This window comes from Pieris rapae, chromosome 7 (genome assembly GCF_905147795.1).
Source record: "Pieris rapae chromosome 7, ilPieRapa1.1, whole genome shotgun sequence".
Lineage (NCBI taxonomy): Eukaryota > Metazoa > Arthropoda > Insecta > Lepidoptera > Pieridae > Pieris > Pieris rapae.
In genome coordinates, this window is record NC_059515.1 from 1,373,882 (window position 1) to 1,401,600 (window position 27,719).

The 27,719-nt window shown below is 33.3% G+C and overlaps 1 protein-coding gene across 5 annotated transcripts in view; it reads right to left on the reverse strand.

Moving 5' to 3' along the window:
- Positions 1–27,719, reverse strand: part of LOC110994613 (transcription factor Sp9) — a 78,704-nt gene that overhangs the window by 17,062 nt on the left and 33,923 nt on the right. Inside the window, exons 1-2 of one of the 5 annotated variants that reach the window (XM_022261374.2) lie at positions 17,172–17,330; positions 10,408–10,449 (exon numbers count right to left, since the gene is read on the reverse strand). The exons of 1 other annotated variant lie outside the window; for it this stretch is intronic. In XM_022261374.2, the coding sequence (XP_022117066.2) occupies positions 10,408–10,449; positions 17,172–17,246 (117 nt within the window). In that variant the 5' untranslated portion in view covers positions 17,247–17,330. Of the gene's footprint in view, positions 1–6,120; positions 6,298–10,407; positions 10,450–17,171; positions 17,331–27,719 lie in introns of those variants that run through there. 3 more of the 5 variants (XM_022261375.2, XM_045628974.1, XM_022261376.2) reach the window with 3 other exon arrangements.

Sequence of the window (27,719 nt, forward strand, 5' to 3'; positions counted from 1 at the left end):
AAATCTGAGGCCCAGACCTTAAAGGGTTGAAGCGTATGTTTTGTTTCACGAATATTTTAAAGAGAGGTAATACCAAAACGTTCATAGAGGATGGCAAAATATAGTAACAAGGAAAGAGGCGACATTTTTGACGGCTTAAATTGCTTTTCTTTATAATATATTTTTCATAAGTTTTATTCGCTTGATATTACCTTCACCGAACTCAAGCATACACAAGCGAAATGTGAATTAAAAATCCTATACCACAACAAAAACATTGTATATAATTATGGACAAATAATGACGCATCAAAAAGCTAACATTTGAAAAGGCCGGCAACGCACTCGCGAACTGTCGGCATTGTTCGTGGGCGACCCTCCTGCCCGTTTGCCCCCTATAAAAAACAGTATTCAACTGAATCAGTTTAATATTTTTTGATATTAAAAATTAAAATGAATCCGATAGCGTACCCAATGAGCGTATCATTTCCTTAAAAGCCGGCAACACACCCGTAAGCACCTATGCATTGCAGGTGTCCATGGACGGCGGTTAATAGAAACTCTCTCTAGACTATGCTAAAGCCGTTTTTGTGAATGTAAAATACTATCAAATTTATCAAAATTGTTCTATAAACCCTAATATATAGTTAGTTTAAAAAAAACTCTTCAACAAAATGTAGGCCTGAAAATCAGTCACCATAATGCTTATACATAATAATCAAAATTAAATCAAAATGTTTAATATGAATCTTTCACAACATGTACCGAGGTCTCAAATATGTTTAAATTGACGTAATCTTATTAGTAATGTTTTTACAATATGCGAGAAGTGTATGATTAAATATGCACCTTTTTGCAGCCCTTTAACGACTTCTCACATTTACGTTTCGCACAACTGTCAAAAGAAAACAAACTCAAGAACTTAAGTTATTTCTTTAACAAATGTGAACAAAATCTTTATGTGCCTCAAAGCTACAATACGACAATACTTGGAAAATAACCTAACATTGAATTTGTTTTTTATTATATCTATTTTTTATTATATTTAGATCATAAGTTTGACACCAATTCTTAGTGATATCTGTATCTTATATTCCATAGCAAACAATTTGTTTTAATAAAGCTGAAGACGGGGGGCAGAAGACTCATCCATCACCATCATCATGCCAAACAGCCAGAAAGCTCGCAAGTGCTCAGTCTTTTAAGAATTGGTAAAGAAAAAGAAAGAAGTAGCGGAAAGCTCCTTTACTTTTCACCTTCAAGTCGGTTATGTTTGGTAAAATCCATAGTCTTAATAACGTTGATACCAAACCCCAGTAGGACTTCTAACAAGCTATATAAAATGGCTGCGGTTGCGGCAGGAAGTGTGGTCAGGCCATTTAACTGTTTTTCTATATATTTTAAACGTTATGCATATCCCAATGGAGGTTGAAATTAATGCTGACTGCTATATTAATTCAGTCAACGACATGTAAAGACGGGATGTTCCTGTATTGCTATATCATTATCGTAATTACCCCTTTTTATGGATTGCATCTAATCGAATGGCAAACTACCATAGACTAATCATATCCATAGACTAAAATCGAAAATCGTAGACTACCGTAGATTAATCATAACCCATTGCCCGTTGAAATGTTTGAAACAAGAGCCAATTCTTAAAAGGCCGGCAACGGACTCGCGAACTCTCTGAAATTGAGAGTGCCCATGGGCGACGGTATCGCTTAATATCAGGTGAGCCTTCTGACCACCTCCTTTTCTATAAAAAACCATAAATTAAAATCTACTACAGAAAGTACTGACTCTGATTGCAGACTTAAACAAAGTACTCTTTTCTATTAGTTTACGCTGTGAAAGAAGTCACCAGAAACGCCATAATATAAACCATTCCGTACTGGCCTGTGACCTGTAAGGAGACGAAACATAAGACTTTTGTGTCAAAAACTTTGGATTTTTAATAATTCTTATTTATGGTAGTTGTGGTGGTACAATTGAAAGTCTGCCGCACATGTGATAACAAATTTTACATTTTACTTAAATTATTTGTATGATACATATCAGATTATACGTTATCAAATTAATGTTAATTCTAATAATTCACGTAACTAATAAATAAAATTATATCAATTTTTAAAAACTCTACTCGGAGTATCTTTTAATGTTTTTGGTAAATTATTCTAAACTTTGATTGCCATACAAAATGTTTTTTTCCTATACAGATAAATTTCTGGCACAGCCAATTTCTCCCCATGTCTACTACGACAAATATTTATTCCCATCGACTTAAAAATATGTATTTTTGAACGAATAAGGTATACTTACTGAAGTTATACTTAGCGCTTTATATTGATTCATGGATAAGTTCAGTCAAGCAAGTGTTAAATTCAATTCGCCTAGCGATCTAGGCTACTTAAAATAGATAAAACCTTTTTTGCAACAAGGTTAATTAATGTCTGCTTTGCCTTACCAACAGTGTGTATGACGCAAAACTTATCGATTAAAAAGAATGGCGAAGTTTATTGCCAGTTCCTGTCGCCCACTCTAAGTCATACTTGTGAACTGGTAGTAAATGTAAATTTAGCAATTTTCAATCTTTCCTGTTGATGTTTATAAGTGTACTTGGTTACCTATATGAATAAAGTTATGTTGAGTATGAGTTGAATTTGTCACCAAAAATAGTCCAAATAAACTACTTCAGTATCACAACTTTAAATATTTTATTTTAATTTTATATATTAATTGTTATTGTTCTTATAGTTATTGTATTTACAATAAAACTGTGATGTATCAGCGGATATTTTCAGCAACACCTTTCAGACGAATCGATTTAAAAACGTTGCTGTATTTATGATTGTTGTTTTCTTTATTCCTACATACATAGTTATTTATTTGCATTGTAAATAGATCCACACCCATGCCACTTCCTCCATACATAATTCCTTCGTAAGTTTTGTGCTGATATTGCAGTCTACTCGACTGTGAGGAAGTTGCATGGATCTGGCTTGCGCTGGTCCTTCTTAAGTTCTCATATCATTTCCACACGTGTATATCCTTTCTATAACATATTTTCATAAGTGTCTCATGGTCCTTCTTGTAACGACGTATATAACAATATTTAAGAGCAAAAATATAATTACTTAAATAAATAAAAAATAACTGCTGAAGTTCTGTACATAGTTAAATTTGTTTGGCGGCGGACACGCGCTAACGGACGATCCCATAAATAATTCTAAAATAATTCTTCTCGTTTACAGCCATTTATAATTAGCGTTTGTTTAAGCTCGTATGCGATTTTTCGTGGCTACCGTCAAATGTTTGTGTTTTGTTACTACCGTCAAGTAATAAACATTTTCGACGCAATTTTTTTAATTAGCATTACTAGATCAATTTATTTTACTTATTGCAAAAGTAGATAAGTTCTTAGTCATATTAGTCAAAGAGCCGTGGTTAACAATCGTTTTCTGTCACTTTTCCACAAAGCATAAACGCAATTTGAAAAACAGAGACAAAAGAGTTAACTTAAAAGAGTGCCAGTTTGTTTAGTTTTTAATGAAAAATAGACATGTTTGTTGTCCGAACTTATTATTATTATTACGATGTAGTTTAAGAATATTGTAAATACTGTATATTTGTGTGTTGGAAATAAATATTATTTATGATAGTAAAATATGTCATATTACCAACTCAACCATACACAAATATGATAAATTGACGATAAAGAGACCGTATAACACAGCACCGATATTCTGTAACCCATACCGATATTGATTGTTGTATCGATCCCAAAGCGAAGCTTGCATCTAAAATTGTCCCACATTACATAGTATATTCTAAAACTGTAACAAGAACGTTAGGAATGTCGCTTGCGCACTAAATATTATTTCCTGACAGCTTAATTTAAATACCTTTTGTCAATGAACGGGTTAAACACGACGCAGCGGCGATAAAAAAGACAAATGGCTCACCGCTACCGTTCCGGATTCATATATATGTGACAAATATTTTAATTAGTTTATTAACTTAATTTACGACTGTATCTGTTACCTATATAAAGAAAATCAGTGGCACTACAACCCTTTTATACAGAGCTTGAGATTTCTGTTCTTTGATAATTTGTTAATCTAATAGGCAAGTGGGTGCTCAGCCTCCTGTGACACGCCGTCGGCAAGCCAGTGTAGAAAATAAAGGCTACAAAACATTTCGATGTAATAGCAGGCAAACGGGCAGAGATCACCTGATGTTATTCAATATTACATTGATCCAAGATGTCATATGGAACAAGGTGTAATGGTTGCAGCTCCTTACAAACATTGTGTAAAAAAAACTTGGCGATTAAAAAGAGAGGCGGAGAGTTTATTGCCAGTTCTTCTCTTCCGTTCTACGCACCAGAACTGGCAGTAAATCTAAAAGTAGAATTATTTAATATATATTTCTTTTTTTTACGTTCCTAAGTGTACATTATGTTACCTATATGAATAATTGATTTTTGATTTGATTTGATTTTTGTTAATACCGTCGCCCATGGACACACATTGTCAGAAGGCTCGCAAGTTCGTTGCCGGCCTTTCAAGAATTGAATTTGATGATATAAAGCTCTCCGGAACTGGATGCTTAGCAGTTAGCACCCAAAGTGGCCAGTTAATCCAACAAAAACTGAGTGCATTATGCGAAATGTCATTCAATGGATTTGTCGAATGGCACTCGGAATGACAAAGCCGAACTAATCCCCACAACAGCCATTTAGGTCGCATAAAAGTCGGCTCGTTGCCACAATGCTATTCACGCTTGAGACTTCACGCTGGGCCCGAGAATGGCCAAAAAAAATCTAAGACCATAATAGGTTCAATGATAATACTGATTGATGCTCTTACTTTTGGCTTAGATGTGCAAAATTTTGGCGAAGCTTTGTTGATGAAACTCCAAAAGATCTTGTTTTGGCTTTTCGCAATGATAGGAATGCAGAAATGTTTTGTCCCAATCCCCATCAGTAATGAGATAAATCAGCTTTAACACTCCGACTAAAAATGTAGGACGTAAACATTATACCTAAGTATTAAGTCTTGTAAAATTTTATCCTTATAAAATAAAAAATCAAATTTGTTTTTTTAACAATGGCGCTACCATCTTCTAGTTTTGGGCGTCAGATTTCTGTATCTATTACGTAAACATTTCTAATATGCAAGTAGGTGATCAGCCGTCTGTGTCTGGCACACACTGCCAACTATTTTAGGCATAGACATATTATTTATTACAAAAAAAACACACACATATAAACACACTATTTTGGCTAAAGCATGTCGGTTTCCTCACGATGATGATTTGACCTAAGTTCTCCGGGATAAAAAGCCGTCTCGTTATTCGTAACTGTATTATCTACTTGTCTAATACATAGTTAAAAACTTATTAACTTCCCAATGGGGCTTGGGACAAAATAGGTGTTTGTTTGATGGGTTCACGAGCCTGTTACAATAATAACAAAAACCCAAAGCAAGATTATCTTTAAACTGGAAGTATCAATTACTTTTAATACAATTTAGATAAAATCATGTATTATTCGATGAGATTGTAAGCTGAATAGAGAATTCAATCGATACAGAACAATACAGCATTGTTCTCGGTGAAAACAATTGTTCGATGTGTCAAAATCATTCACGAAATTTGTTCGAAGACATATATTTTTCGAATGAATTAATTTTGTGTTACTGGTGTAGACAATTTTCTTTATCTGTTTAATTTTTTTGTTACCTTATAAACAAATTATCTATATTATTAATATATAGTATTTGTCTATGGACTTTTTAGCTCTATTGTTTAAGAAATATTTCTAAATCTATAGGTATGTATAGAACGGCATTCGGTTATTTAGATCTATAATCTATGTTTTTTAAATACTTATAGAAATTAAAAGCATCAACTGAGTTACGGAAATTAATATTCTATGTCAAGCTATGTAGTATTATTAACTTTTAGTAATATAACCATATCTTGTATTAAATATTTTATAAAGTTATTTAACCAAATAGCTAGATCATATTATGCGTATTTAACGCTGTCTATAATATATGAATACTTAAAATTGTCCTAACGTTATCTGTAATGTATACATTTCACAGACTACTAAATTAATAATATAAAAACTCACAATTGTCTTATTAGGCGCCGGCAGCGGCGCGTACATATCGGTGATCATTTTGTCCACAGAACACTAACACATAACTGCCGATAAAATTGACATAAATTCAAATTTGGAATGACTTGACAGATGGTTGCACTGTTTGTGATGGACGCGAGGAGCGCGGCACATGACGTCGGTGCTAGAGCGCAGCGCGCGAACATTGGCTTTGTGCGCTTGCGGGCGGTGGGCGGGTCGGCCTTACTTAACCCTGCCCACGCGAAGCCCCGCCCCCAAGGTCGTATCGATCGACCAAGACTCCATTTTATTCGACTCTTGATTTGCATAAACTTTTCTTCTAATTCTTTGTTAGCTTCGTTGTTACGTTAGGCAAGTACTTTGTTTAAAGAATGTTTATAACTTTAAATAAATGAATTTTGTGACAAATTTCTAATATCTTTTAAATAATTTTATTTTTCACGACAAAAATAAGAACGGAATCACCCAAAAGTCACTTAGTGGAATCCATCTTCCACGTAAATTTTCGTTTTTTAATTTCAAAGTAATTTTGAAAAAACATCTGTTCGAACCCTCTAACGCAACAAGGTGTTAAAGATAATGAAATAATGCTCACATCGACCAAATAATTCCTAATGGCACATAAAAAAACGGGCACAAAAAGCCCCTGACCCCTTGCTCAAGACAGCTTGAGAATAGGTAAACTGTCTAATAGTTTTATGACACGCATAACATGAAAATATCATCACTTTCACGCACACTGAATTAGTCTTTATGGTGTATAAATAGAGGGTGAAATTGTCTGTCATAATATTCAAAATGGGGCGATATTCGGGGGCTGAAGGCGTGTTCCTAACGAGATAAAATTCACCCATCGTGCGAAAATGTAATAAACGTTTTAATTTCAACTCGAATCTCACGCTGAGATGCAAAATTACGGTGGGTGTGATCGGCAAATCGAATTACCTAGGGATTTCATATGTTACAGAGTACATAACCTGGCGTTCATTTCAAAAACCCCCATAGGTTTACCAATTACTTTTTATGATTTTTTACTAGGCAAGTATATTAGAAGCAGCAGTTCCCACGAGAATGTAAGTGCGTGCTTCTATTTCACCATGCCTACTGCTAGTTTGTTAGTTAGTTAGTTAATGTCCTATAACCCCTAGGTGGGGCAGAGGGCGTCCACAGTGAGTCTCTATCACGTTCGGTCAATGCCTACTGTTGATAGAGGACAAATCTTTGTTTTTAATTTATTTTATTATTATTTATTACTTAAGATGTAATGACATGGTGTAATGGTAGCAGCTCCTTACAAACGTTGTGTAAAAAAAAACTTGGCGATTACAGAGTGGTGGAGAGTTAATTGCCAGTTCTTCTCTTCCGTTATACGCCCTTGATTTGAGAACTGGCAGTTTTTTTTATTGCTAAGTTTTGGGTCTGAGATGGAAAGATGAAAGATATCTTCACGAGGTTTTCCGTCACCGTTCAAGCGAGTGTTAAATGCAAATGAAATATCCTGATCGTCGTCATCGCAGCCTATGGACACTCATTTTCATGAGTATATGAGTACTCTCTTCTCTCTAGGTATTGGAGATCATATCTTCCAGAGATCTACTTCAGTGGGCAGCTGGTTCCACATAGTGTTTGTACCCGCAAAAATTTCCTAAAGAAACTATCAGTTGTGGAACGACGGACGTCAATGTAATACGGTATTTTGTATTGATGACGTCTGATGTGAAATTACCCTGATACTTCCAAAATACAAAATATAACAATTTTCAAGCCGTACAAAGTCACGACAGATACATCTTATACATCTAACTTATATGCTTTGAAAACACAACCTCCGCTTTCGAATGGAAAGCGTCATAGACGCTAGAGTATTGGATGTCGGTAAATGACCGGCGGAAATTGAGCTAACTTACGGAAACTGGCGACGCCGGCTTTGCCGACAATCATTCGATTTAACTGACACTAAAGTGAACGCTTTATTTGCTTGATATGTTGCTCAGGTCGTGAATCAAACCTCGACTATGTTAAAGGATAACCAATTCTACCAAGGAAAGGGTGTACTCTTATGTATATATCGAATGTTAGACCATTTTATTAGTAATAAGAATTTTATGTAACATAAGTATGTGTGTGTCAGATTAAAGTTGGCACAGATGATATATACATATGTAAATCAACATTATCGCTACGTTAAATAAACCGAAAAAGAATCTTTATCCTTAACCGATACAAATAGAACCCCTGAAAGCGATATTTCAAGAGGAGTAGCCAGATTTGCCCTCGGTCAGGCGAAACCCTCAAGAGTTTACGTTTACATAAGGGTAGCAGGTTTTGACGGCCACTTTGGGGGCCATGAATTCCTACACATCTTATGTATCGTAAAGTTTTATGGTTTTTAGGGAGGTTTTCAGATAGACAGTTCACTTTATATACCTACAATATCTGTGTATGTATCTGTATACAAAAATCTATATACTTTCTATAATATTAATATATAAGCACTGTAATATCAGAATTACAACGAAACAATTTATTATTACTATTACAAGTAGGACGCAAAATATGACGAAAATGTGAAATTCGAATTTTAAATTTTAGTACTAACATTTTAACGGGCATTTAAAAATAGAATTCTAAATTCTCGTCCGTTCACTTTGGTGTTAACATCTGTTGTCCCACCCCTTTCCTTCGATATTTAAACAATGTATTTTAGTTTAAATTTACTAACATATAAACTAATCAGAAGAAATGTATACGAAATAGTTACACAATATAACCGTGTAACTCTAACTTGAAGGCGTTGAACTGTGCAATAGAACACGAATTGGCCACACGTACATTGCAAAATGCCTGCGGCGTCGCGTGTGCTTTTGCAGTTTTCAATGCGCATTGTATGTAAAATCTTTGTATTAATTCAATTGAAATCAATTGCTTATTGTTCCTTTAGTTTGGTAATCGGTATCACGCGTCATTTAATCCAGTTAGTAATTCGTTTAAATTAATAAGTTTTTTTTAAATAAAAATCTTTAAGTTTGGATTACAAAATTCAATATTTTTTTTAAAATCTGAGTCAAACGTAGCGCTTAGTCTCGACTCTGAGTCTTGCCCTAAATGAGCATAAAAACAATTGGCGTTAATAGTAATGCTCAATCATCACCGAGAGACATTTATACCTTTTAACCCTAAATTATGAATAGCCAAAAATGTTGCCATTTTAACGCCGTAATTTCCGCATAATATGCTCCACGATAAAAATATTTAAAATGGCAACGCGAGCGTACGTTAAGAAAAAAACAGTTTGTAATTTTTTTCATTATTAGTACGTAAAATAAAAAAATAAAACATTTATATACTTAGCTGTTTTAATTACTACGAATTTGAGAAAATAACATGAAAGTTATGTAATTTTTAAACTGATGCTATCATATATTTCATGGTATGACTACCTCATGGTAGTTTTGACATTTGCTGAGTCCGAAATGCTGCAGTTTCAGTGCTCCTCAATTTAGAATACAGTTTCATCATCATGTCGAGGCAGAATAAAGCATTTTACTGGTAGGTATCACCTCGTTATCCGTCGTTCCACAACTGAGCGTTATTTAAGACAGTAGGTATTTCCCGCGCACTGCCGCTATTGGAATTGGCTCTACTGGAAGATGAATCTTTCGAATAAGCGGGTCAATTTTTAAAAGGCTGGCAACGCACTTGCGAGGCCTCTGGGAATGTGTATGGGAAGCCGTATTATTAACACAGATGATGCTTGTTTGCCCTCTGTTATATAAAAAAAATATTGTTTTAAATAAATAAAAGAATTGAAATTAATAAAAACTACACCAAGCAAAGCCAGCTAATCTATTATTTTATAATACTTTATGGAGCCGGCCTTGCGGCGTGCCGTAACGAATCAATCACCATCGCCTCTCACAATACATTTCACAGCGTCAATGGAACATCAACACGACAAATCAAACTAAATTATCGATTTTATTATTCGTTCCGATCTAATTTACGATGATCGTGATGTTGTGTTATATCAAGGATGCTGTGCGCTAAAAAATAAGGTCAAAGGTTGATTTTTGTATCTTTCTGCCTACGTGATTTTATTTTTGCTCTCAAAGAACACGTTAAAATGAGTAATGAAAATATATTAGAAAAGCTACTCTATTCTTAAAAATGACATGATAGCTTAAGGCCCTATCGCCTTCACAGTAAAATTTATTATGAAACATTGATTCCCTGATATTAGTGAGTACTAAGTAATTGTTTAGAAAAATTAGTACTTACTAAGATCTTCATATCCTTGTGATCCGCGTTGTCGATACTAACCTAGAAAAAACAATTGTATCAATAAAATTTGGTATAAAATAAAATGTACTATAAAATATTTTTAATATTGAGATAGACTAACATCCAAATACTATGGCGACGCAATGCAAGGGAAACTTTAACTTGATTAAAACTCCTAAAAGATCTGAGATAAACAGTACATGAAGTCGCCATTCAAGTCAATGACACGTTCATAACCAATTGCTAAATGTTTTCGCGTATGCAAATTAATAAGTAAATGACAAACTTCTGGGAAACTTAAAAAATATAAAACAAACGATTTTTGACCCTGGACCACAATGCACAAACCGTGCGGGCCATGAATAAAAAAAACGGATGACACCTAGCAAAGTAATATGGAAACCTAACTATGACACAATGTCGCCAGTAGTAATATCTATTAAACATAAGCTATAAACTATAGGATATCTCGCTCTTACAAACTAATGTCAAATATTGATATGTATTGATATATTTTACAATAATCTTTCTATTACCGTAACTTTGTTTATCATACTCTGGATGAGGGTCATGTTTCTATTTAGTTTTAGTGATTATTTTTTTTGGTTGCTTATTTTTCCTTGCTCAACTTCTAATACAATTTTATTTTAACATGTTGTTTAAGAAATTTTAAATAAAATATATACAGTAGGTATGAAAGTTTGTAATTTTAATTAATAAATTATAAACAATATGTGTTTTACGGTAATGAGTTCACAATTCGCAAATAATTAAAGGCTCAGCTGAAGGTCTATTCATGAATAAAAACTAATTAGAAAGCATCTAAAAAGTTAATATCATAAGTCCGAGCAAATTTAATTCGGAACGTTTTTAATTATGGCAAGAGTCGGTCGGTTTCGGCGCCGAGCGGCTGCCAGCCCTGTAATTATGGGCCCCGTAATTGCAAGACCTCTCCTCTCCCTTCCCACCCGCAACTAGGGCTGTCGACTGTGTTATAGAATTTTAGTAGTTTAGTCATAGACTAAGACTGTCCTATCTTTTTTCCTAAGACATATATACACGGCAATTAGAGTATAGTGAATTTTTAAATAAGGAATCATGGCAGATACATCACAAATACAACATATGTTCGTAGAAATTATATACAAGTGTTTTCAAAATTTATTCACAGATAAGTTTTTTTTTAATTATAGTTGTGTTAAAAAAGAAAATATATATAGGTAGCTCATACTATGAAAGTCAAAGAAGATTGAGACCTATATGTAGAAGGTGTATCTTAGTTAAGTCTCGACTCTGATTATTATTTATTGTTTGTTAAAAATCTTGATTACGACATTTTTAAATATCTAAATTAAGCTGTCAGCCCTAGTCTAGTCTATTACCGCTGAAACAAGAATGGGATAGCGACAGAATTAAACCATCAGGGTAACGTTAATTTTTGGTAACAACTGATGAATGACCAAATTGCCTTGATATTTTCATCTATTTTCAAGAAACAAAGGCTAAATTCTAATTAATTACGTAACATTAAAACCTCCTACATAGCGACAGAACATATCACAATTTGACAGTTCATTCATATAACCTATTTTTATACGTGACTATTGAGGTCACTCGGCGATGCCTGCGAAGTGCCCAGGAAACGTCTGGAAGGAGCTAGGCTGGCTTAATTAGCCATGACTTTACGCACCAAATGGGCATCTAAGTGCGGAAACTGAGTCCACGTACATATCTGGTCAAGGTTCTGGACATTCAAAGTGGTTGAATATGTAGACTCGCCGTAGTAGATAGGTACCATTTGCGCATGTGGTTTCGTTTCGCTGAACGAAAATATGATGCTCCATAGAGAATTATTGTAATCCGAATTTGTCTTAAATATCCGCTATACTTAACCAGGACATGCACATAAAAATACTTTATATATTTAATTATAAAATTTATATATAAATGTAAACTATGATAAAGATAAAAGATTTGTGTTAGACTATATAAACTGGGCCAGGCCGATATTTAGTATTATGCATAAGACCAACTTCTTACTTGGAATGACGCGGGAAGAAACAGGAGAGGATGCCCATCTGGGAAGATGAAATACAAGATATCGCGGGGTAAGATTGGAAAATAGTAACGTAGATAAGAGAGGAAGAGTGTGACGGACGCTTTTAGACCAATTCAAACGCAGATTTTTGGAAGATCTATAATAAACTAGACTCTCGGTATTAACCAGAACATACTTATGACCAATTTCCTAAATTGATATAATTACAACATATATGCATCAGATGCACTTACGTAACCCGCCTTAAAAGGATTGTATTTAATTGTGATGACTCGACCGACATTATGATAATTGCCTTATAAGATGTGGTGAGTTGAAGCCTCAAAACGTTTGAATAATATTTCGGGTACTCAGGACTCGGGACTTCGCGCTAACTATAACTCCTATGTATCATCGTGACATGTATATTATTCTTAGGGCCTGTTTCACAATGTATGGATAAAGTACCAAATAGCTATGCAACACATAAATTATTTGGAAGATAAAAGTTCCGAATAAGAAACTTAGCATATCATGACGAATAACGCTATCTGACAGTCGTGAAACGCAACAATACTGTTTATCCTACCAGTAAGTATAGTTCATTTGGAACTTATCATATATATACATTGTGAAACACACCCTTAGTGTTCAAAATTTAAATGTAATAATGTAAGTTAATTACATACACATAAATCTATAAAACAATAAAATATAGATTTGTGTGTTAATTGATAAAATTCAGTTATATTCATTGTTGTCGTTCGTGTTATCTTTTCTTTTTTGTCTTATACATATAACTGTAAGCAAAATTGCTTTATTTTTACATACTAATAAATATTTTGTTTCTTGTAATATACAATTAGTATAAGTATATATTTTTCTATAAGTGAAATATAATATTTTAATCCGAAAACTTTCAATTGTTTATTTCTAATTCGTCATATATCATCGAATCATTGGCAGAATTAATCTAAGAAACATTTATTTAAGAGTAAAATGACAAAAATGTGTCAGGGAAAAGGCACAGACGATACCTCTACTTAAACTAAAGTCGAGAACTAGTTACATTTCTATGAAAATGTGTCGACAGGAACTGTCATTCTCATACAAATTTAATTTTCGACTTTCTACAAACACTACGGTTAAGTCTTGTCGAGAAACTTCGACCTGGGGGTCAGTTGGAAGTTTCTCGTTTCGGAGGCGGAAATGTTTTGGGTCGCAAAGCGGAGTGGGTACAATGTCAATGTTGAAAAGTATAATCTGTTTATTTGGTTGATCTTATCAGAGCTGCCACCTGCAGTCTGCCGGATATTCCTCTCTAAACTCGCTTAAAAGTCTTCTACACAGCCACTTCTTAACCATATCCTATTATGCTCTGTCTTGACGTTTGTAATCCATATATTTTTTCATTCCTTTGTATTGCATTGTAATTCAAGAACCGTAATATCTCTAGTCTATTGTTCATTTTATTTATATTTTGGAAATTTTGTAAGTGCATTACATTTCAGTGTTACTTGTTATTTTAATTTTGTTCCACTTACCATTCGTTTTTTAATGATACCCTTAATGTATGTTGCTTGTTTTTATTTGTAATATTGTTATATGTTTGAATAAAAATAATTTTGTAACTGAGTATTATATTTTTCATTTTTTATTTCATTTTTATTTAAATTTAGTTTCAATCGTATCTAGAATACTTGATAATTACGGTGAACATACATTTTACAAATAATAAAAACAATGTGCGTACTTCAAATTTTGGTGCTAGTGTTTAATCATGAAACATTTAATTGAGGGCACCTAGGTTTCGTTTCACAGACGAAACTTGAATAATTCTGATTTGAACCTTGGGAATGAGTAAATAACGACAATGTTCAATTCTGTTCTAAATAGAATAAGATTCGATCTCAATTTGGACATATCTTAGAAAATACATTGTTTTTCAGGTTTAGGTGTATTAGTATTGGTTCTTCAATAAACCACAAAAAAAATCGCCTTGTCACAAAAAATCTAATCACCCGACAATTTCTCTTACTTTCTTACTTTGCTAATTTATAAAAATATCTCAAGCTAATAAATCAGAGATCAAATATCAATTTTAGGGCTGTGAGAGGACCACGGGCGGTATTTGTGTGTAATCACACCAATTAAATGTTTAATTCGCATTATTTCTTTGTCAAGGTGTGCTTTTGTTAAGACATTTAGCTTTTGTGTATCGTGTGAGCCGGCTTATTGTATTATTGTATTTATAAAGTACGTTATTTATATTTAATTATAGAAATGGTGAGCTTTTTGACTCAAAAAGAGAAGAGAGCTTTTAAATGGGAACGTACTCCAGTGGCTCCATGACACCACATTTTTGTGTTTTTATTAGGCTTATTTTATTTCTAGAATCTTAATTCTTTGGAATATTTTCGTATTTTGCTCGCTTTCGTTATATTTAGGTTTTCAAGGCCGGCAACGCACCCACTAAAAATGGGCGTCTTTGGGCTGCGATCACTGCCCTTTTTGGGGGCAAATTTTTAATTCCCATAATCTCGTAAGGTTAGATGATGAAATACTTAACTGAGATAGGAAAAGCAATTATTGTATAATAAGCACATTCGGAGTATATTATATATAATATTATAATATATGCCTTCTTATTCGAGTATGTATGCTCTATCGAGAGAAAGTTGGTGATGATGTTGAATATTCTAGATAATTTCATGCAAAAATTTCTTCATAAATGATATAATAAACAAATTAAATTTTATTACATTTGGTACTCAAACATTAATTGAATTTTGTAAGTACCTATTACTCAGATAATTTTCGCATAAACTTGAGAAGTGTAGATAAATGTTCCTTTACGGGTACCAAATAGTAAACAAGAAATGTACCTGAATCAAGAAGATGGGAGGACGACAGTGAAAAGCATAATTAGACCTAAAGAGGTCACTTTATGGTTCCCAAAAGAGGGAGGCATTTGACCGGCGAAGAAATTTGTATGACACAATTATTACCTTCGAACTTCTACCTTACTTTATTTTTTTTATTTACTGATTTCTTACCGTGGTTATTAAATTATTAAGAACCTTGAATACTGAAGATACAAAATAATACGACTTTCCATTGGCCACATCCATCTATCAAAATTTAGTTCTGGTAAAATTAATTTGTTTTTGAGCCTACATGACATAGACATAGACATATTATTTATTACAAACAAAAACACACACACACATAAACACACAAAATAACAATAATCAAAGAGAAAAACTTTAATAAAAGATATAATGAGAGGTATATAATTTTAAAAAATGTGTTTACATTACTTTTTATTTGAGACGCCAAATAAAATAAAGCACCATAGATAGAGTACCATAAATCATTTTTGTCTGACACAATTAAAACATTGTGGCAAAATAATAGTTTTTAAGTTTGTTGAAAATCGAACGAAATGATAGTGATGTAAACTGCGGGAAATGAGGTCTATTTTTTTAATGTGATACCGCCGCCCATGGACACTGACATTGGCAGAAGGCTCGCAAGTGCGTGCTTTAAAATCCGTCAAAGTCGACTTATTGAAGTAACTGTCAATCGATTAATTTTCGAACTGACATGACGTAATTTTTTTTTACATTAAACTTTTTTATAAAAGCTCATTATTCATCGTAGATTGTCATCTTCGATAAGCATGAATCGATATTTTATCGATGCCATTTATATTATTAAAAACACTGTCAGACAATTTTTAGATTGACATTGGACGATTTCATACGCGCCTTTTCAAATTTAATTATTTCAAGGTGCTTATAATCAAACTACATAACGGTAACAGTAAATAATGGTATTTATTTATTTTCTTTCTTAGTAACTTTAACTTAACACTTTTTTTTAGTTTAACGAACTTTATTTCTCATTACAAAAAAAAATGTTAACATGAGCAACTTAATATTAATATGTATATACACGAGTAAGATACACGTCGCCATTAGCCGTCTCAATTTTAGTATACTATGGTCACACTAACATGCATCTTTAATGCCTTTTTAATCTGTCAAAAACACTAATATTGATTAAATAATTGCACAATCTCATACTTAAAAGACTTCTTTAAATAATTTGTACGCGGCTTCGGCTAGATAAGCAAACTCGTTTTTTTTTTCAAAAATTATTCAAAGCGTTTTGCTAATAAATAGCGGACAATGCAAATCTCGTGAATTCTGCTGTATCAATATTTGCAAGAATCAATTATTTTAAACTACTTAAGTAAAGTATATTACTTTGCCTTAGGAGTAGACCTTGGGCCGTAGGGTTCAAGGACATAGGTGCTAACAAAGGATTAAAGTCGGCGCCTGATAGACTTTTAACTTTGTTTCCTATTCATTAATTTTTAAGTATAATTATTATTACTTTCTAGGTTAAGAATATTTTAAATAACTTGTGTGTTGTGTGGGTATGTGTGTGGAAATAAATAAACACTAACAGTAAATTACATAAATTTTTAAGAATCAGCTAAAATAGTATCAATCAAACTTTGTTGTTTTTTATAGTCTGTGCATGTATTTTTATATTAAATGAGGTTTTATTTAAGATCGCCAAAAATCCGCAGTTACATTATTTGAGTATGTAGCGCCATTTATCTTAAAATAACTTAAACTTTCAGTTCTATGCGTCCGTTTAACACTTTAAAATTATTCATATTAACGAACCGGTTACAAAAATCCACAATTACCTCGTTGAAGTAATTATTGTTGACATTATGAGGCACGGGGCCGCCCCCATGCTGTTGATAGTACGCACAATTCATCACTGCTCACAGCACACGCGGAAAATCATATCAAGAAAATCCTTCCGTACAATTAACGCGACGAATCGATGCCGCGGCCGAATCTCGCCTACTAATTGTAGGGTTCGTTGGTTGTGTGAGCTCAGTCAAGTCTCGCGTCCCTTTCTACGTTGCGCGTGTTTGCGTACGCTTTGGGCGGGCCGCGCAGCGAGGGCGGGCACTTCAAGTATAAACCGATAACGCACATGTAATCAAGCTCTTTGAACTTAGTGTTTGTCGTTGGGATTGTTATTTGAGCTGATTAATTTATCATGGTAAAGAGAAATAATAATAATGCAATAAATGGTCTGCCTCAGATGACATCCGTTTTGATTATTTTTATTATATAGACAAGTAGGTGAGGTAGGTCTGATATATGTCGCCGATTTTCAAGTTCGACCACGTTCTAATTGTGCACAAAAGTACGATGATTTATGATCGGACGTCGAGATAGAACACCGTATCACCTCGACGTCCGTCGCTTAACAACTAAGCAGTTTCTGCCCCTAGCCAGCCTAACCAGCTGCCCACTGATATTTCCGAACCAATTCAGTTTCGAGGATCGTTCAGGAAAAAAGCGTACCTATTCATAAAAGGCCCCTAAAAGTGCACAGCTGTGATTCGAACACAAGACCTTTGGATGAATATCACACGCTTAAGACACTGCTTAAAATATGTACTTTCTCACTTTTTAATGGAAAAGAAATAATAACACGGGGAAAATGAGTCTATGGGATGCCCAAAAAAGCAGTCATTGCAGTCCATAGACACCAGAGCTTTAGAGGGTGCTTTGCCGACCTTCTTAATTAAAATTGTCTTTCAATATACATATATTACTAGATAGGAGACTAGACAGGTGAGCCTTTCGATTTTCTCCAGAATCGAATCCAGTGTCCAATGACCATGACAACTAAGCCAGCAAAGTTGTTAAAAAAATCAAATCAAATTTATTACTTTACTCATTTTGGTAATGTATACCTATGAATGTGAAGGAAAATATTAAATGTCTAAATACCTGAATATTAAATTACTAAAGAATTGCCTGAGTGTAAGTATAATGTATGAATTTTTGTAAAAAAATAAATGTCTCAGCATTTTGAATGAATGTAAATCAAACGCAACAAAAACTAATTACATCAATGAACAGATTTTTAGAAAGATTTCCCATTTCTTTAATAATATCAGCTGCGATATAGAGTTTCACAAAAATAACAGTTTTTCATTGCACAAAGGTTATAAATGTTTCCGGTTTGTAATAAAGTACGCGTTACCCTAGAGACTATTATAAAAATTGATCCATTTTTTACATCCCCAATCTGTGCGTGGGCGGATACGTTTCGTATGACAGGATGCATTTTTGGAACACGCAAATTGTTTGATACAACAGATGCTTTGAAAAATATGATTTGAACTTACGTAAAAGGGTACCAACGAATTGTCATTTTCTGGTAATGCGTAAATCGCATGTAGTCTTGCCGGAGACCAAAGACTTGATGACTTGATGAAATCATTAAACATTTAGCAGGAAAAAATTTAAATTTACCTTGACGTCCGTCATTCTAGAAGTGATTTATTTATGGTAGTTTCTGCCTTAGTATGTGGAACCTGAAGTATACTTAGGGTCCTTCAAGAAAAGAGCGTACCAAATCTTATAAGCATTGCTACGCACTCGCTAGCCATCTGGCATTGAAACTGTCCATGCTTATCTTATGCTTATCTTCAGATGAGCCTCTTTGCCCCCTGTTCCATAAAAAAACGATTGAACAGGTCTTTTAAGCAGTATTGAATGGAGTCGTCACATGTCACTAGAAAATATTAAATTAAATATTTACATGTGACATGTGACGACTATTTCTTTTGTAAAAGGAATGAATTAAATTAAATTATCTCATTTATGAAATTCTCGTGTCACCATGTTCGTTCCTGTACTTCTCCGAAAAGGCTCGACCGATTCTTCTGATTTTTTAATACATATTCAGTAAGTCGAATAGGCTGCTATCTAAACCCCTAAGTGATAAGGGTTTGGGATTGGTTTTGAATTTGTAATCAATTTTTTTTTGTTTTTTATTAAGTGTATCTATCTACAAAAATTAATACAGCCCTTAATTATCATCTACCCTCAACGATCAACCCCTATTTTTTAGAGCTTGTAACTTAGCTTTATATAGAGAAAAATCACAGAAAACCCGGTTTCTTCTAAAAAGAAAAACAAAGCCCATTGGTGCACAAGGACGTTGTACAATTCTTCGTCTGAATTTCTCTCCCAACCTTTCTTTAAGCCTACCGTGCAAGACGGCTACTTTTCTTTTCCCTGGTGGCCCCTATCCATCTTGTTACTCCTAAAACGCACTGTATATATTGCTTAAAATTTCTGCGTAAATCTTTAAACATAGAAATAGAAGAAACTTTAATTACAGCCTGACAAATGAGTTTGTTAATGTGAACACACATCAGGCGACAATAGATTTTCGCGATAGTTTTGTGACTAGTTCTTAAATGATAGTTATTAGGTCGCAGAGGGCGACGCGTGCGTTCATAATTATTGTAATCTGCGCCGGCGCCGCTCCCGCTGGGTACGCCTTTTCTATTATTGTTCCCATTTTAGGATTTCATCTAGTGTTTATTTCTTTTCTTTAAATTAATTTTAACGGAATTCGTTCTGCGGCTTGGATTTTATAAACGTTTCCACACAACGAACAAATCACATTTTCCTTATAATTTTAGTTGTTCGGTGTTATACGTTAATGATTGATACTACCCAAGAAGAGAAGAGTGGGCATGCCAAAAGGATAGTGATGATTTAAGAGAAATAGCAGTAATATACTAGCAGACTATTAGCAAAGGTAGAGAGAGGCATCTGGAAAGGGATGGAGGAAGCCTTCAAGAGGGGTAAATAAGGGATGGGGATGGACCACCACCAAGTCAACAAGTTTATGGACATAAAACAGGGCTTTTTTATTATTATTTTTATCTTAATGAACATCTTGTATTCCTTCATCAAGCCAATTTTAAGCTTTTGAAGATGTGAAGAATATGGGCCTAGTTCCTTCTATTTACCTTTATTATTAAAAATTAATAAATAAAAAAATAATTTATAGTCAAATACAGTTTTATTAATTATTAAAAAAAAACAATCACCAACAGCCATAAAAAAACAAGAATGCAAGTGTCATAATAATGATAACAGTTAATTATAATTATTGTTATAGAAACATATCCAAATACTCTCCCACGTGAAAAGCACTTTACTTTGAAAAATGAGTTGCAAGATATGTCATAGTCAATCCACCATTATTACAGCTATAAATAAACGCCATCCAAATATTTCTGATATTAAATATGTTTCTGTTTGTTTTATAAATTCCATATAAAATTTGAATAACACGATTCAACGCGTGCGCATCTGTCGTCGCCGCCCAAATCCGCCCAGTCCTGGACGGCTATAGTCACCGAATATCAAATAACATGCCCCATTACTAAACAACGGGCATTCCTTTGTTACTATTATAAATGTTATAAAGAGTAATTGATGGTTACGAAACAGTCACCCGTTTGCAATTTTTCATAACCATTCGTCTATAGTCTATTATTCTGTCTAGAGAAACAAAATAATAATGTAAAATGTGCTTTTTGATGAGGCTTGACGATTTCTTGAACACTAATTTTATACATTAGTATTTGTATTGTCTAACGTGGCTTCCGATCAGAAATCCTCAGAGCAGAGTCTCTCCTTGAAACCTAGAAACTTCTTCCGAGCTTTGGAACTGTCTGGCTTAATTAGCCAGGAATGCACAAGGGACACACTACATACATCTTCGTCTTTCAGTGGCTATCTATTAGTAGTAGTTGGGCATCAGTCTCGTAAGGCGTGATTTGTCCCGTGCCAGATGCAGCAACTCTTACGCCGACAACTCCCTAATATTGCAACATGAATTTACCCTCTACCTATACGCTGTTTACCCTGGATATTACCCGTTATAACTAATAGAGGGAGAACACATATAAACAATGTATGGTTCAACTTAAAAGTTAAAAATATAAAAATTATTATTAATCAGTTTTATTATTATGTGATAATTAGTATAACTTTGAGCTTGATTTCAGAGAAAATTACGGTTAAACGTCAAAGTACCAAGCAACTATAAAAATAAATCGTAACTCGTTTAGTCTCTAGCAAAGGGTGCTGCAATATTACACCGACTTCCGGCGCTTTCATGCGCAAAACATTGTTGCAGTGATTAAAGGAAGTCTCATTTCGTGAAAGTCCTGTTACCCCTTAGAGACATATTTTTGTCTCGTATTTATAATTTTAATAGTTTGCGTATTTTAATAATATTTTAATAAGATGTTATTCAATATCATCATTTTGACAAATAAAAATCGTTAAATAATTTTAACATTTTCGTTATTTACCTATCTTTATTTATTTAACGCTACCGTCTAGCTGATTTCAAAATCAGATGAAATGGTCAGTTAGGATATTAAGAGGAATGGAACCAAAGGCCGCCAATAAATCTAGCATAGAAAATTTACTCGTTAGAAAAATCGCTATTTTAATTTTTCAGCTCGTATGATGCGCCCGTCTTATACTCTGAAAATGCTAATAAATAAATAAATCATTTATTTGCCAAGAAACTGGTACATTTGCATCGATAATCTAATTATAAAAATCGAATAATTGAACATACACTACACAATTTCGTCTTTATTGTACCTATACAAGATCTATTATTATTATTACCGTGTAATTAAAAATCTCCTTTTTGATAATTTTTCTTCTGCCTCGTTGTTATTTACTATTTATATATTAATCGTGTATTAATTAATCCAGAACTTCTACGTGTCTGTTTATACAACCTTACATCCATATTTTTTATTAAGATTTTATTTTATTTAATTTTAGCTACAGTTGCATGTTATTTTTAGTATATGTTTGTTAATTAATTATGCATTTCTTGTAATTTACCCTCTGTAGGTGTTTTTTTGTTGTTCCATATTATTGCCCAAAAGATATCGCTTGTTAGCGACAAGGCCGCCCGTGGCGTTATAAGATATGTTACATACTTACTTCTTTGTTTTTATATGTATAATCATGTATATTATGGCAATGAAGTATAACTAAATAAAAATACCGTGCTCATTTTCTGTTAATAGTATTCCTTGAATGAATTTAATGTTCAGGGATAATCTCTTGTCAAATAGGCAAAATATTGTCGAAATTTTATTCAAAACACGTGTGATTCCGATCTTTTTGATACAATACGCTCCTTTTATAGGATCAGCGCGTTGAATAGACATTTGACGAGCGTTTCCTATGCAAAATTCTCTTTTATCCCGGAACAAAGGCAAATCCGAGTTCCGATATTCTCAAAAGTATGGTGTAACATGAAGTGTCAATCATTATCTATTTTGTTATCGGATTAGTGACACTTAAGTGTATGTTTTGGTGTGAACTTCAAGTGTTAAATTTTGCAAATATTTGTGTAAAAAATTATTTAACTTTAAAACCGATATTATAGTATTTTACATATTATTGTAGTAGCTGACGGGCTAAAACGGGCAGACAGGGAAATATTGAATGTCTCTTTAGGCATAATTATTTTTATGCCTATATAACAACAAATATTTGTAGATTCATCAATTTTTGTTTTGTAGCTGAAGTACGCTCCGATCTCTTTGGTCCGCTCTTTGTTTAATTTGTATAATATTTGGAAATAAATTAATATTAAATAAACAATTGAAAATCGAGCAACGATCCTTTTTAAACAATTTCTGTATTAAAAGATTACATGAGAAGTCATCAATTTATATAAATTAATACATTTAAATGAAACGGTGAGGTAATTGAAAAAATCGCTTCATTCATTCAACTGCACTGCAGGCTGCAAATAGACGATTCGGGTTATGGCAAAATGAACCAGCAAACCCGTGTAATAATGGTGTTTCCACCCCGTAACAATAACTACATAATAGTCGAGAGCTTTTACGAGCTTTTGTGAGCTTGTCGATGCTTCTTTGCGTTTTTTGTTAATGCCGTAACTCGTGTTTTTATTGAATGCAAACTGGGTATATGTTAAACAATTTACGATTTGCACCATATATTGTAAAACATATCTTATGTTGTCGGAAATCTGACTTACGCTACATAATAAGTACGTAGGCGCATATGATGTTTAAGAGTGTGTGGATGTTATTATAAAAATTAAATTAATTTTCGTTTACTAAGGTATCTAGAGTGAATTGCTTTGTAATGAACCACAGTGAAACTTCATCTGCTTCAGTAGAACCAGATGTTGAAGAAGGCTTATCTGAGGTAACCAAGTGCTACAAAGACCGCTAGAGTCATGGACCTTCTCTCTTCTCACCTTCTCACCTTCTCCACATGAAGGTGTGTACTAAATTAATGACGCAGAACGAGGAGCTTGGATGTTGCACGTTATAAAGTCCAAGACAAATTTTGGGTCAAACATCCAACGGATTAAGCTCGCGAAAAGCGACCTATTTATTACGACTTAGAAAGACATTCTAAACGTAAATAATAAATTGACAGACAGACATAACATTTATTACAAACATAACACATACACACACATTACCAGATAAAATAACAATAATCAAAGAGAACAAAAATTAAAAAAATTAAAATGATATCAAAAACAATAAAAAGAAAGCAAAGGAAAGAAAGAAAAGAAATGTAATAAATACCAAATAAACAAAACACGCATAAAGAAACTTTAGCGCTCTCATATTACACATGAAATGATGAATATGAAAATTTTAAATCATAATCAAAAATGGAGAATATAAAATTAATTAATAGCATTTATTTCAACTAGAGATGATGCGATACGGACAGACGCGTCGCCGCTCAGATGCCCGTTGTTGAGATAAAATTAATGGCAGCTATTAAACCGCGAAACACTCTGCGGAAGACTTCATTAATTTTCCGTAACGGATAACGCCTCTTAATGCCGGAGAATAGATTTATTAAGAATTTTGTGTAGTATGATTGAACATGCAAACTGAAATGAATGAAAATGAACAATTGAACAAAGAGCGTACCAATTCTTAAAAGGCCGGCAACGCACTCGCGAGCCCTCTGGCATTGAGAGTGACCATGGGCGGCGGTATCACTTAACATCAGGTGACCCTCCTGCCGGTTTGCCCCCTGTTCTATAAAAAAAAACATGCAAGGGCTTTAGTTCGCATTTGGGGGGTTAATCAAAGACACTTTTTATGTATACCACCTTGTGGAACCAGCTGCCCACTGAAGTATTTCCGAACCAATTCGACTTAGGGTCCTTCAAGAAAAGAGCGTATAAATTCTTAAAAGGTCGGCAACGCACTGGCGAGCCCTCTAGCATCGAGAGTGACCATGGGCGGCGGTATCACTTAACATCAGGTGACCCTCCTGCCGGTTTGCCCCCTGTTCTATAAAAAAAAACATGCAAGGGCTTTAGTTCGCATTTGGGGGGTTAATCAAAGACACTTTTTATGTATACCACCTTGTGGAACCAGCTGCCCACTGAAGTATTTCCGAACCAATTCGACTTAGGGTCCTTCAAGAAAAGAGCGTATAAATTCTTAAAAGGTCGGCAACGCACTGGCGAGCCCTCTAGCATCGAGAGTGTCCATGGGCGGCGGTATCACTTAACATCAGGTGAGCCTCCTGCCCGTTTGCCCCCTGTTCTATAAAAAAAAAATGTTTACGAAAATAGTGATAAGTTTACTAGAATAGAACATACAGTGTTAATACTCGGAACAAACGCAGGCTGCAATTTCCCCGTACCTACTAGACTATCTAAAGTTAGGATTTTTTTGGAAAAAAAATACTTTTCGTTAACAAAATCCCTGAGGCTCTTTTATCTCAGCCTTTTAATAAATTTAAGAAATTAAAGAAAAAAGGCTTACTATAAAGTTACAGATTATCTAGTTGATACAATATGATATTACTTAACACTATTATTATTACATTAAGCCCAGTTTTTGAGTGTACCAAAGGTACAAAAATAAAAATCCTTCCTCTAGATAATATTAGTATAGATAATCTACCACCAATTAAAAATGTTTTTGTAAAACAGAAAACAATTAAAAAATAATTTGTATCTACTTTAATTACAGTTCTGGTAAAGTTTTAACATGATTCATTAGTCTTACTCTCTATTTCTTGAGATATAAATAAAGGAGATGCCATTCTAAATGTTATAATCAGAGATTTGAGGCTCTATAATTATACAGACTACATCAGCAGGCTTAGTATGCAACTACAATTCAGTTTTCAAAATTGAATTTCTTTAGTAATTTTGATATTTTCATGTCACCAAATATGAGGGGAAATATTTGAAGAAGCGGGAAGACTTTGAGTTGCTTTTGTTTAAGCAGTAATTTGAAATATTAAATACTATTTGTCTTTTCAAATATTAAATTTAAGTTTTATTTAGTTTTTTTATATATTAATGTCTATTAAAGTGCTCATCTGTTTTCTGTTTGATATATTTTTATCTACGTTTTTTTTACGTTGGCTTTGTAAATTTCGATTGTAAGTTAGCTGATAGATAACTAAGAATTAAATAAATAAATAAAAATAAGTAAAAGTAAATTTCAGTTTTACAGATTTTTTACTCGCATCGTTATTATAAAATAAATAACGTCGTTATATGCCTCGTCTAGTTTTAGTGCAACGAAAACAATTGTTATTCAACCAGGAATCAAACCCCATAGTTGTGGTACCCACAAGTTGGTTAATTACAATGCAATAAGCACATTTTTCGGGTGTCATGGGTGCATTCACCATTCAACAGTAAAGCCTTTTTTTTAATTCCTATTTTTAGCAAAACTTATGTTTACATATACTGTCGTAGGGGAGAGCGGGGCTGGTTTTAACGGGGGTAAGAATTAACAGGCTTATTCCCACCAAACGTGAAGTGATAAAAAAATGAGGCTAGGTTTAGAATAACTATATACACAGCCGAACATTTCCTAAGTTGTCGCTTATCGATCGGCCGACAATAGTGATAGTTATGCGTAATCACCTCGAATTGACAGGTAAACCAACTTTTCGTACTTCGTAATAAATTGATTTAAGATTTATTTTTACGCTAAATTTAATCGAATTTAATCCTAAATGGAATTGTATTATATTGATTATAAGACTATTATACTTGTTTGTATTTATTTTGATTAGTTTATTTTCTGTAATTTATGAAATATAAAAAGTGACCTGGGGGCTAAAATTAACAAATTGAGTGGGGTCAGTATTAACATGTTATAATAACGAGTGTTTTTCCAATAAGTATGTTTTTTTATAGAATGAGAAATTACAAAACGAAGAGTACAAGGGGGGTCTATGTTTCAAAAAGTATTTGAGCTGGCAGCTGAAACAGTTCTGGTAAAAACAGGAAATATAGAAATATAAATGCTGCTACTGAATATGTTATTGTCACGTAGCACTGTTTAAATACGTAAAGAACAAAAAGGAGGGAACTTCTGTCGAAGTGGGTTATAAAAAAACCGTCTAGTTTTCAATTCTGAGCAAGAAACAATGATAGCTGATTATTTAGTAAAATGTTCTAATACCTATCTATTTATGATTGCTACCAGACGATGTCAAAAAATTAGCTTGCCATTCGACACAAGATAGATAAATATTCCAGAATCTTGGAAAAGAGACGGAAAGGCTGGCAGAGATCGCTTTGCTGATTTTATGAAGCGCAGCGCATCCTTGCCTATTCCAAGTCCTGAGGCGGCCAGTTTAAGCAGAACAACATCCTTCAACCGACCTAACTTTCATTCATTTTCGAAGTAGATTTACAATACTTTATTGTTTAACTCATTGAGATTCTTTAAGACGGTTGATACTAAAAAGTTTATGTGACTTTTATTTAATTATTATATTTAAACTATTAAAAAAAATGTTTGTAACAGATTTATAAGATAATACTATTTTTTTTACACTATTTAGAAACTGAATGATTGTAGAACCTAAAAAAATTAAGTAATTTTTAAACATTAAGTTTAAACTATGTTTTTAAGGCTTAAAATTATTGAAACTGTAGCAATGATTATTTTTAAGTGTGTAGATTAAAATAATTTGTTAAATTCTTTCAGTTCCTATCATAAAAAAAGTACTAATTTGTTTACCATTAAAGGCAATAAAACATTTTCATTAATGTCAGTGACATTTTATTTGAGTATTTGATAAAATTTTAGTCTCTGTTATTAATCGCCCCTTACGTTAATACTTACCCCAGCTCCGTTAATATTTGCCCCACGTGCGGGGTATGTATTAACAAATGACTTTTTTGGTTTTCATGGTTCTCTTTCTGGAACCACTTACGTTTCTGATGATTTTTTTTATTAATATCATAGCTGAATAACCAAAGCATGTTTACAATAAAAAATAAAATGAAAAAGTCTATTATCAACGGAAATATAAATCATAATGCAGAATTTGTT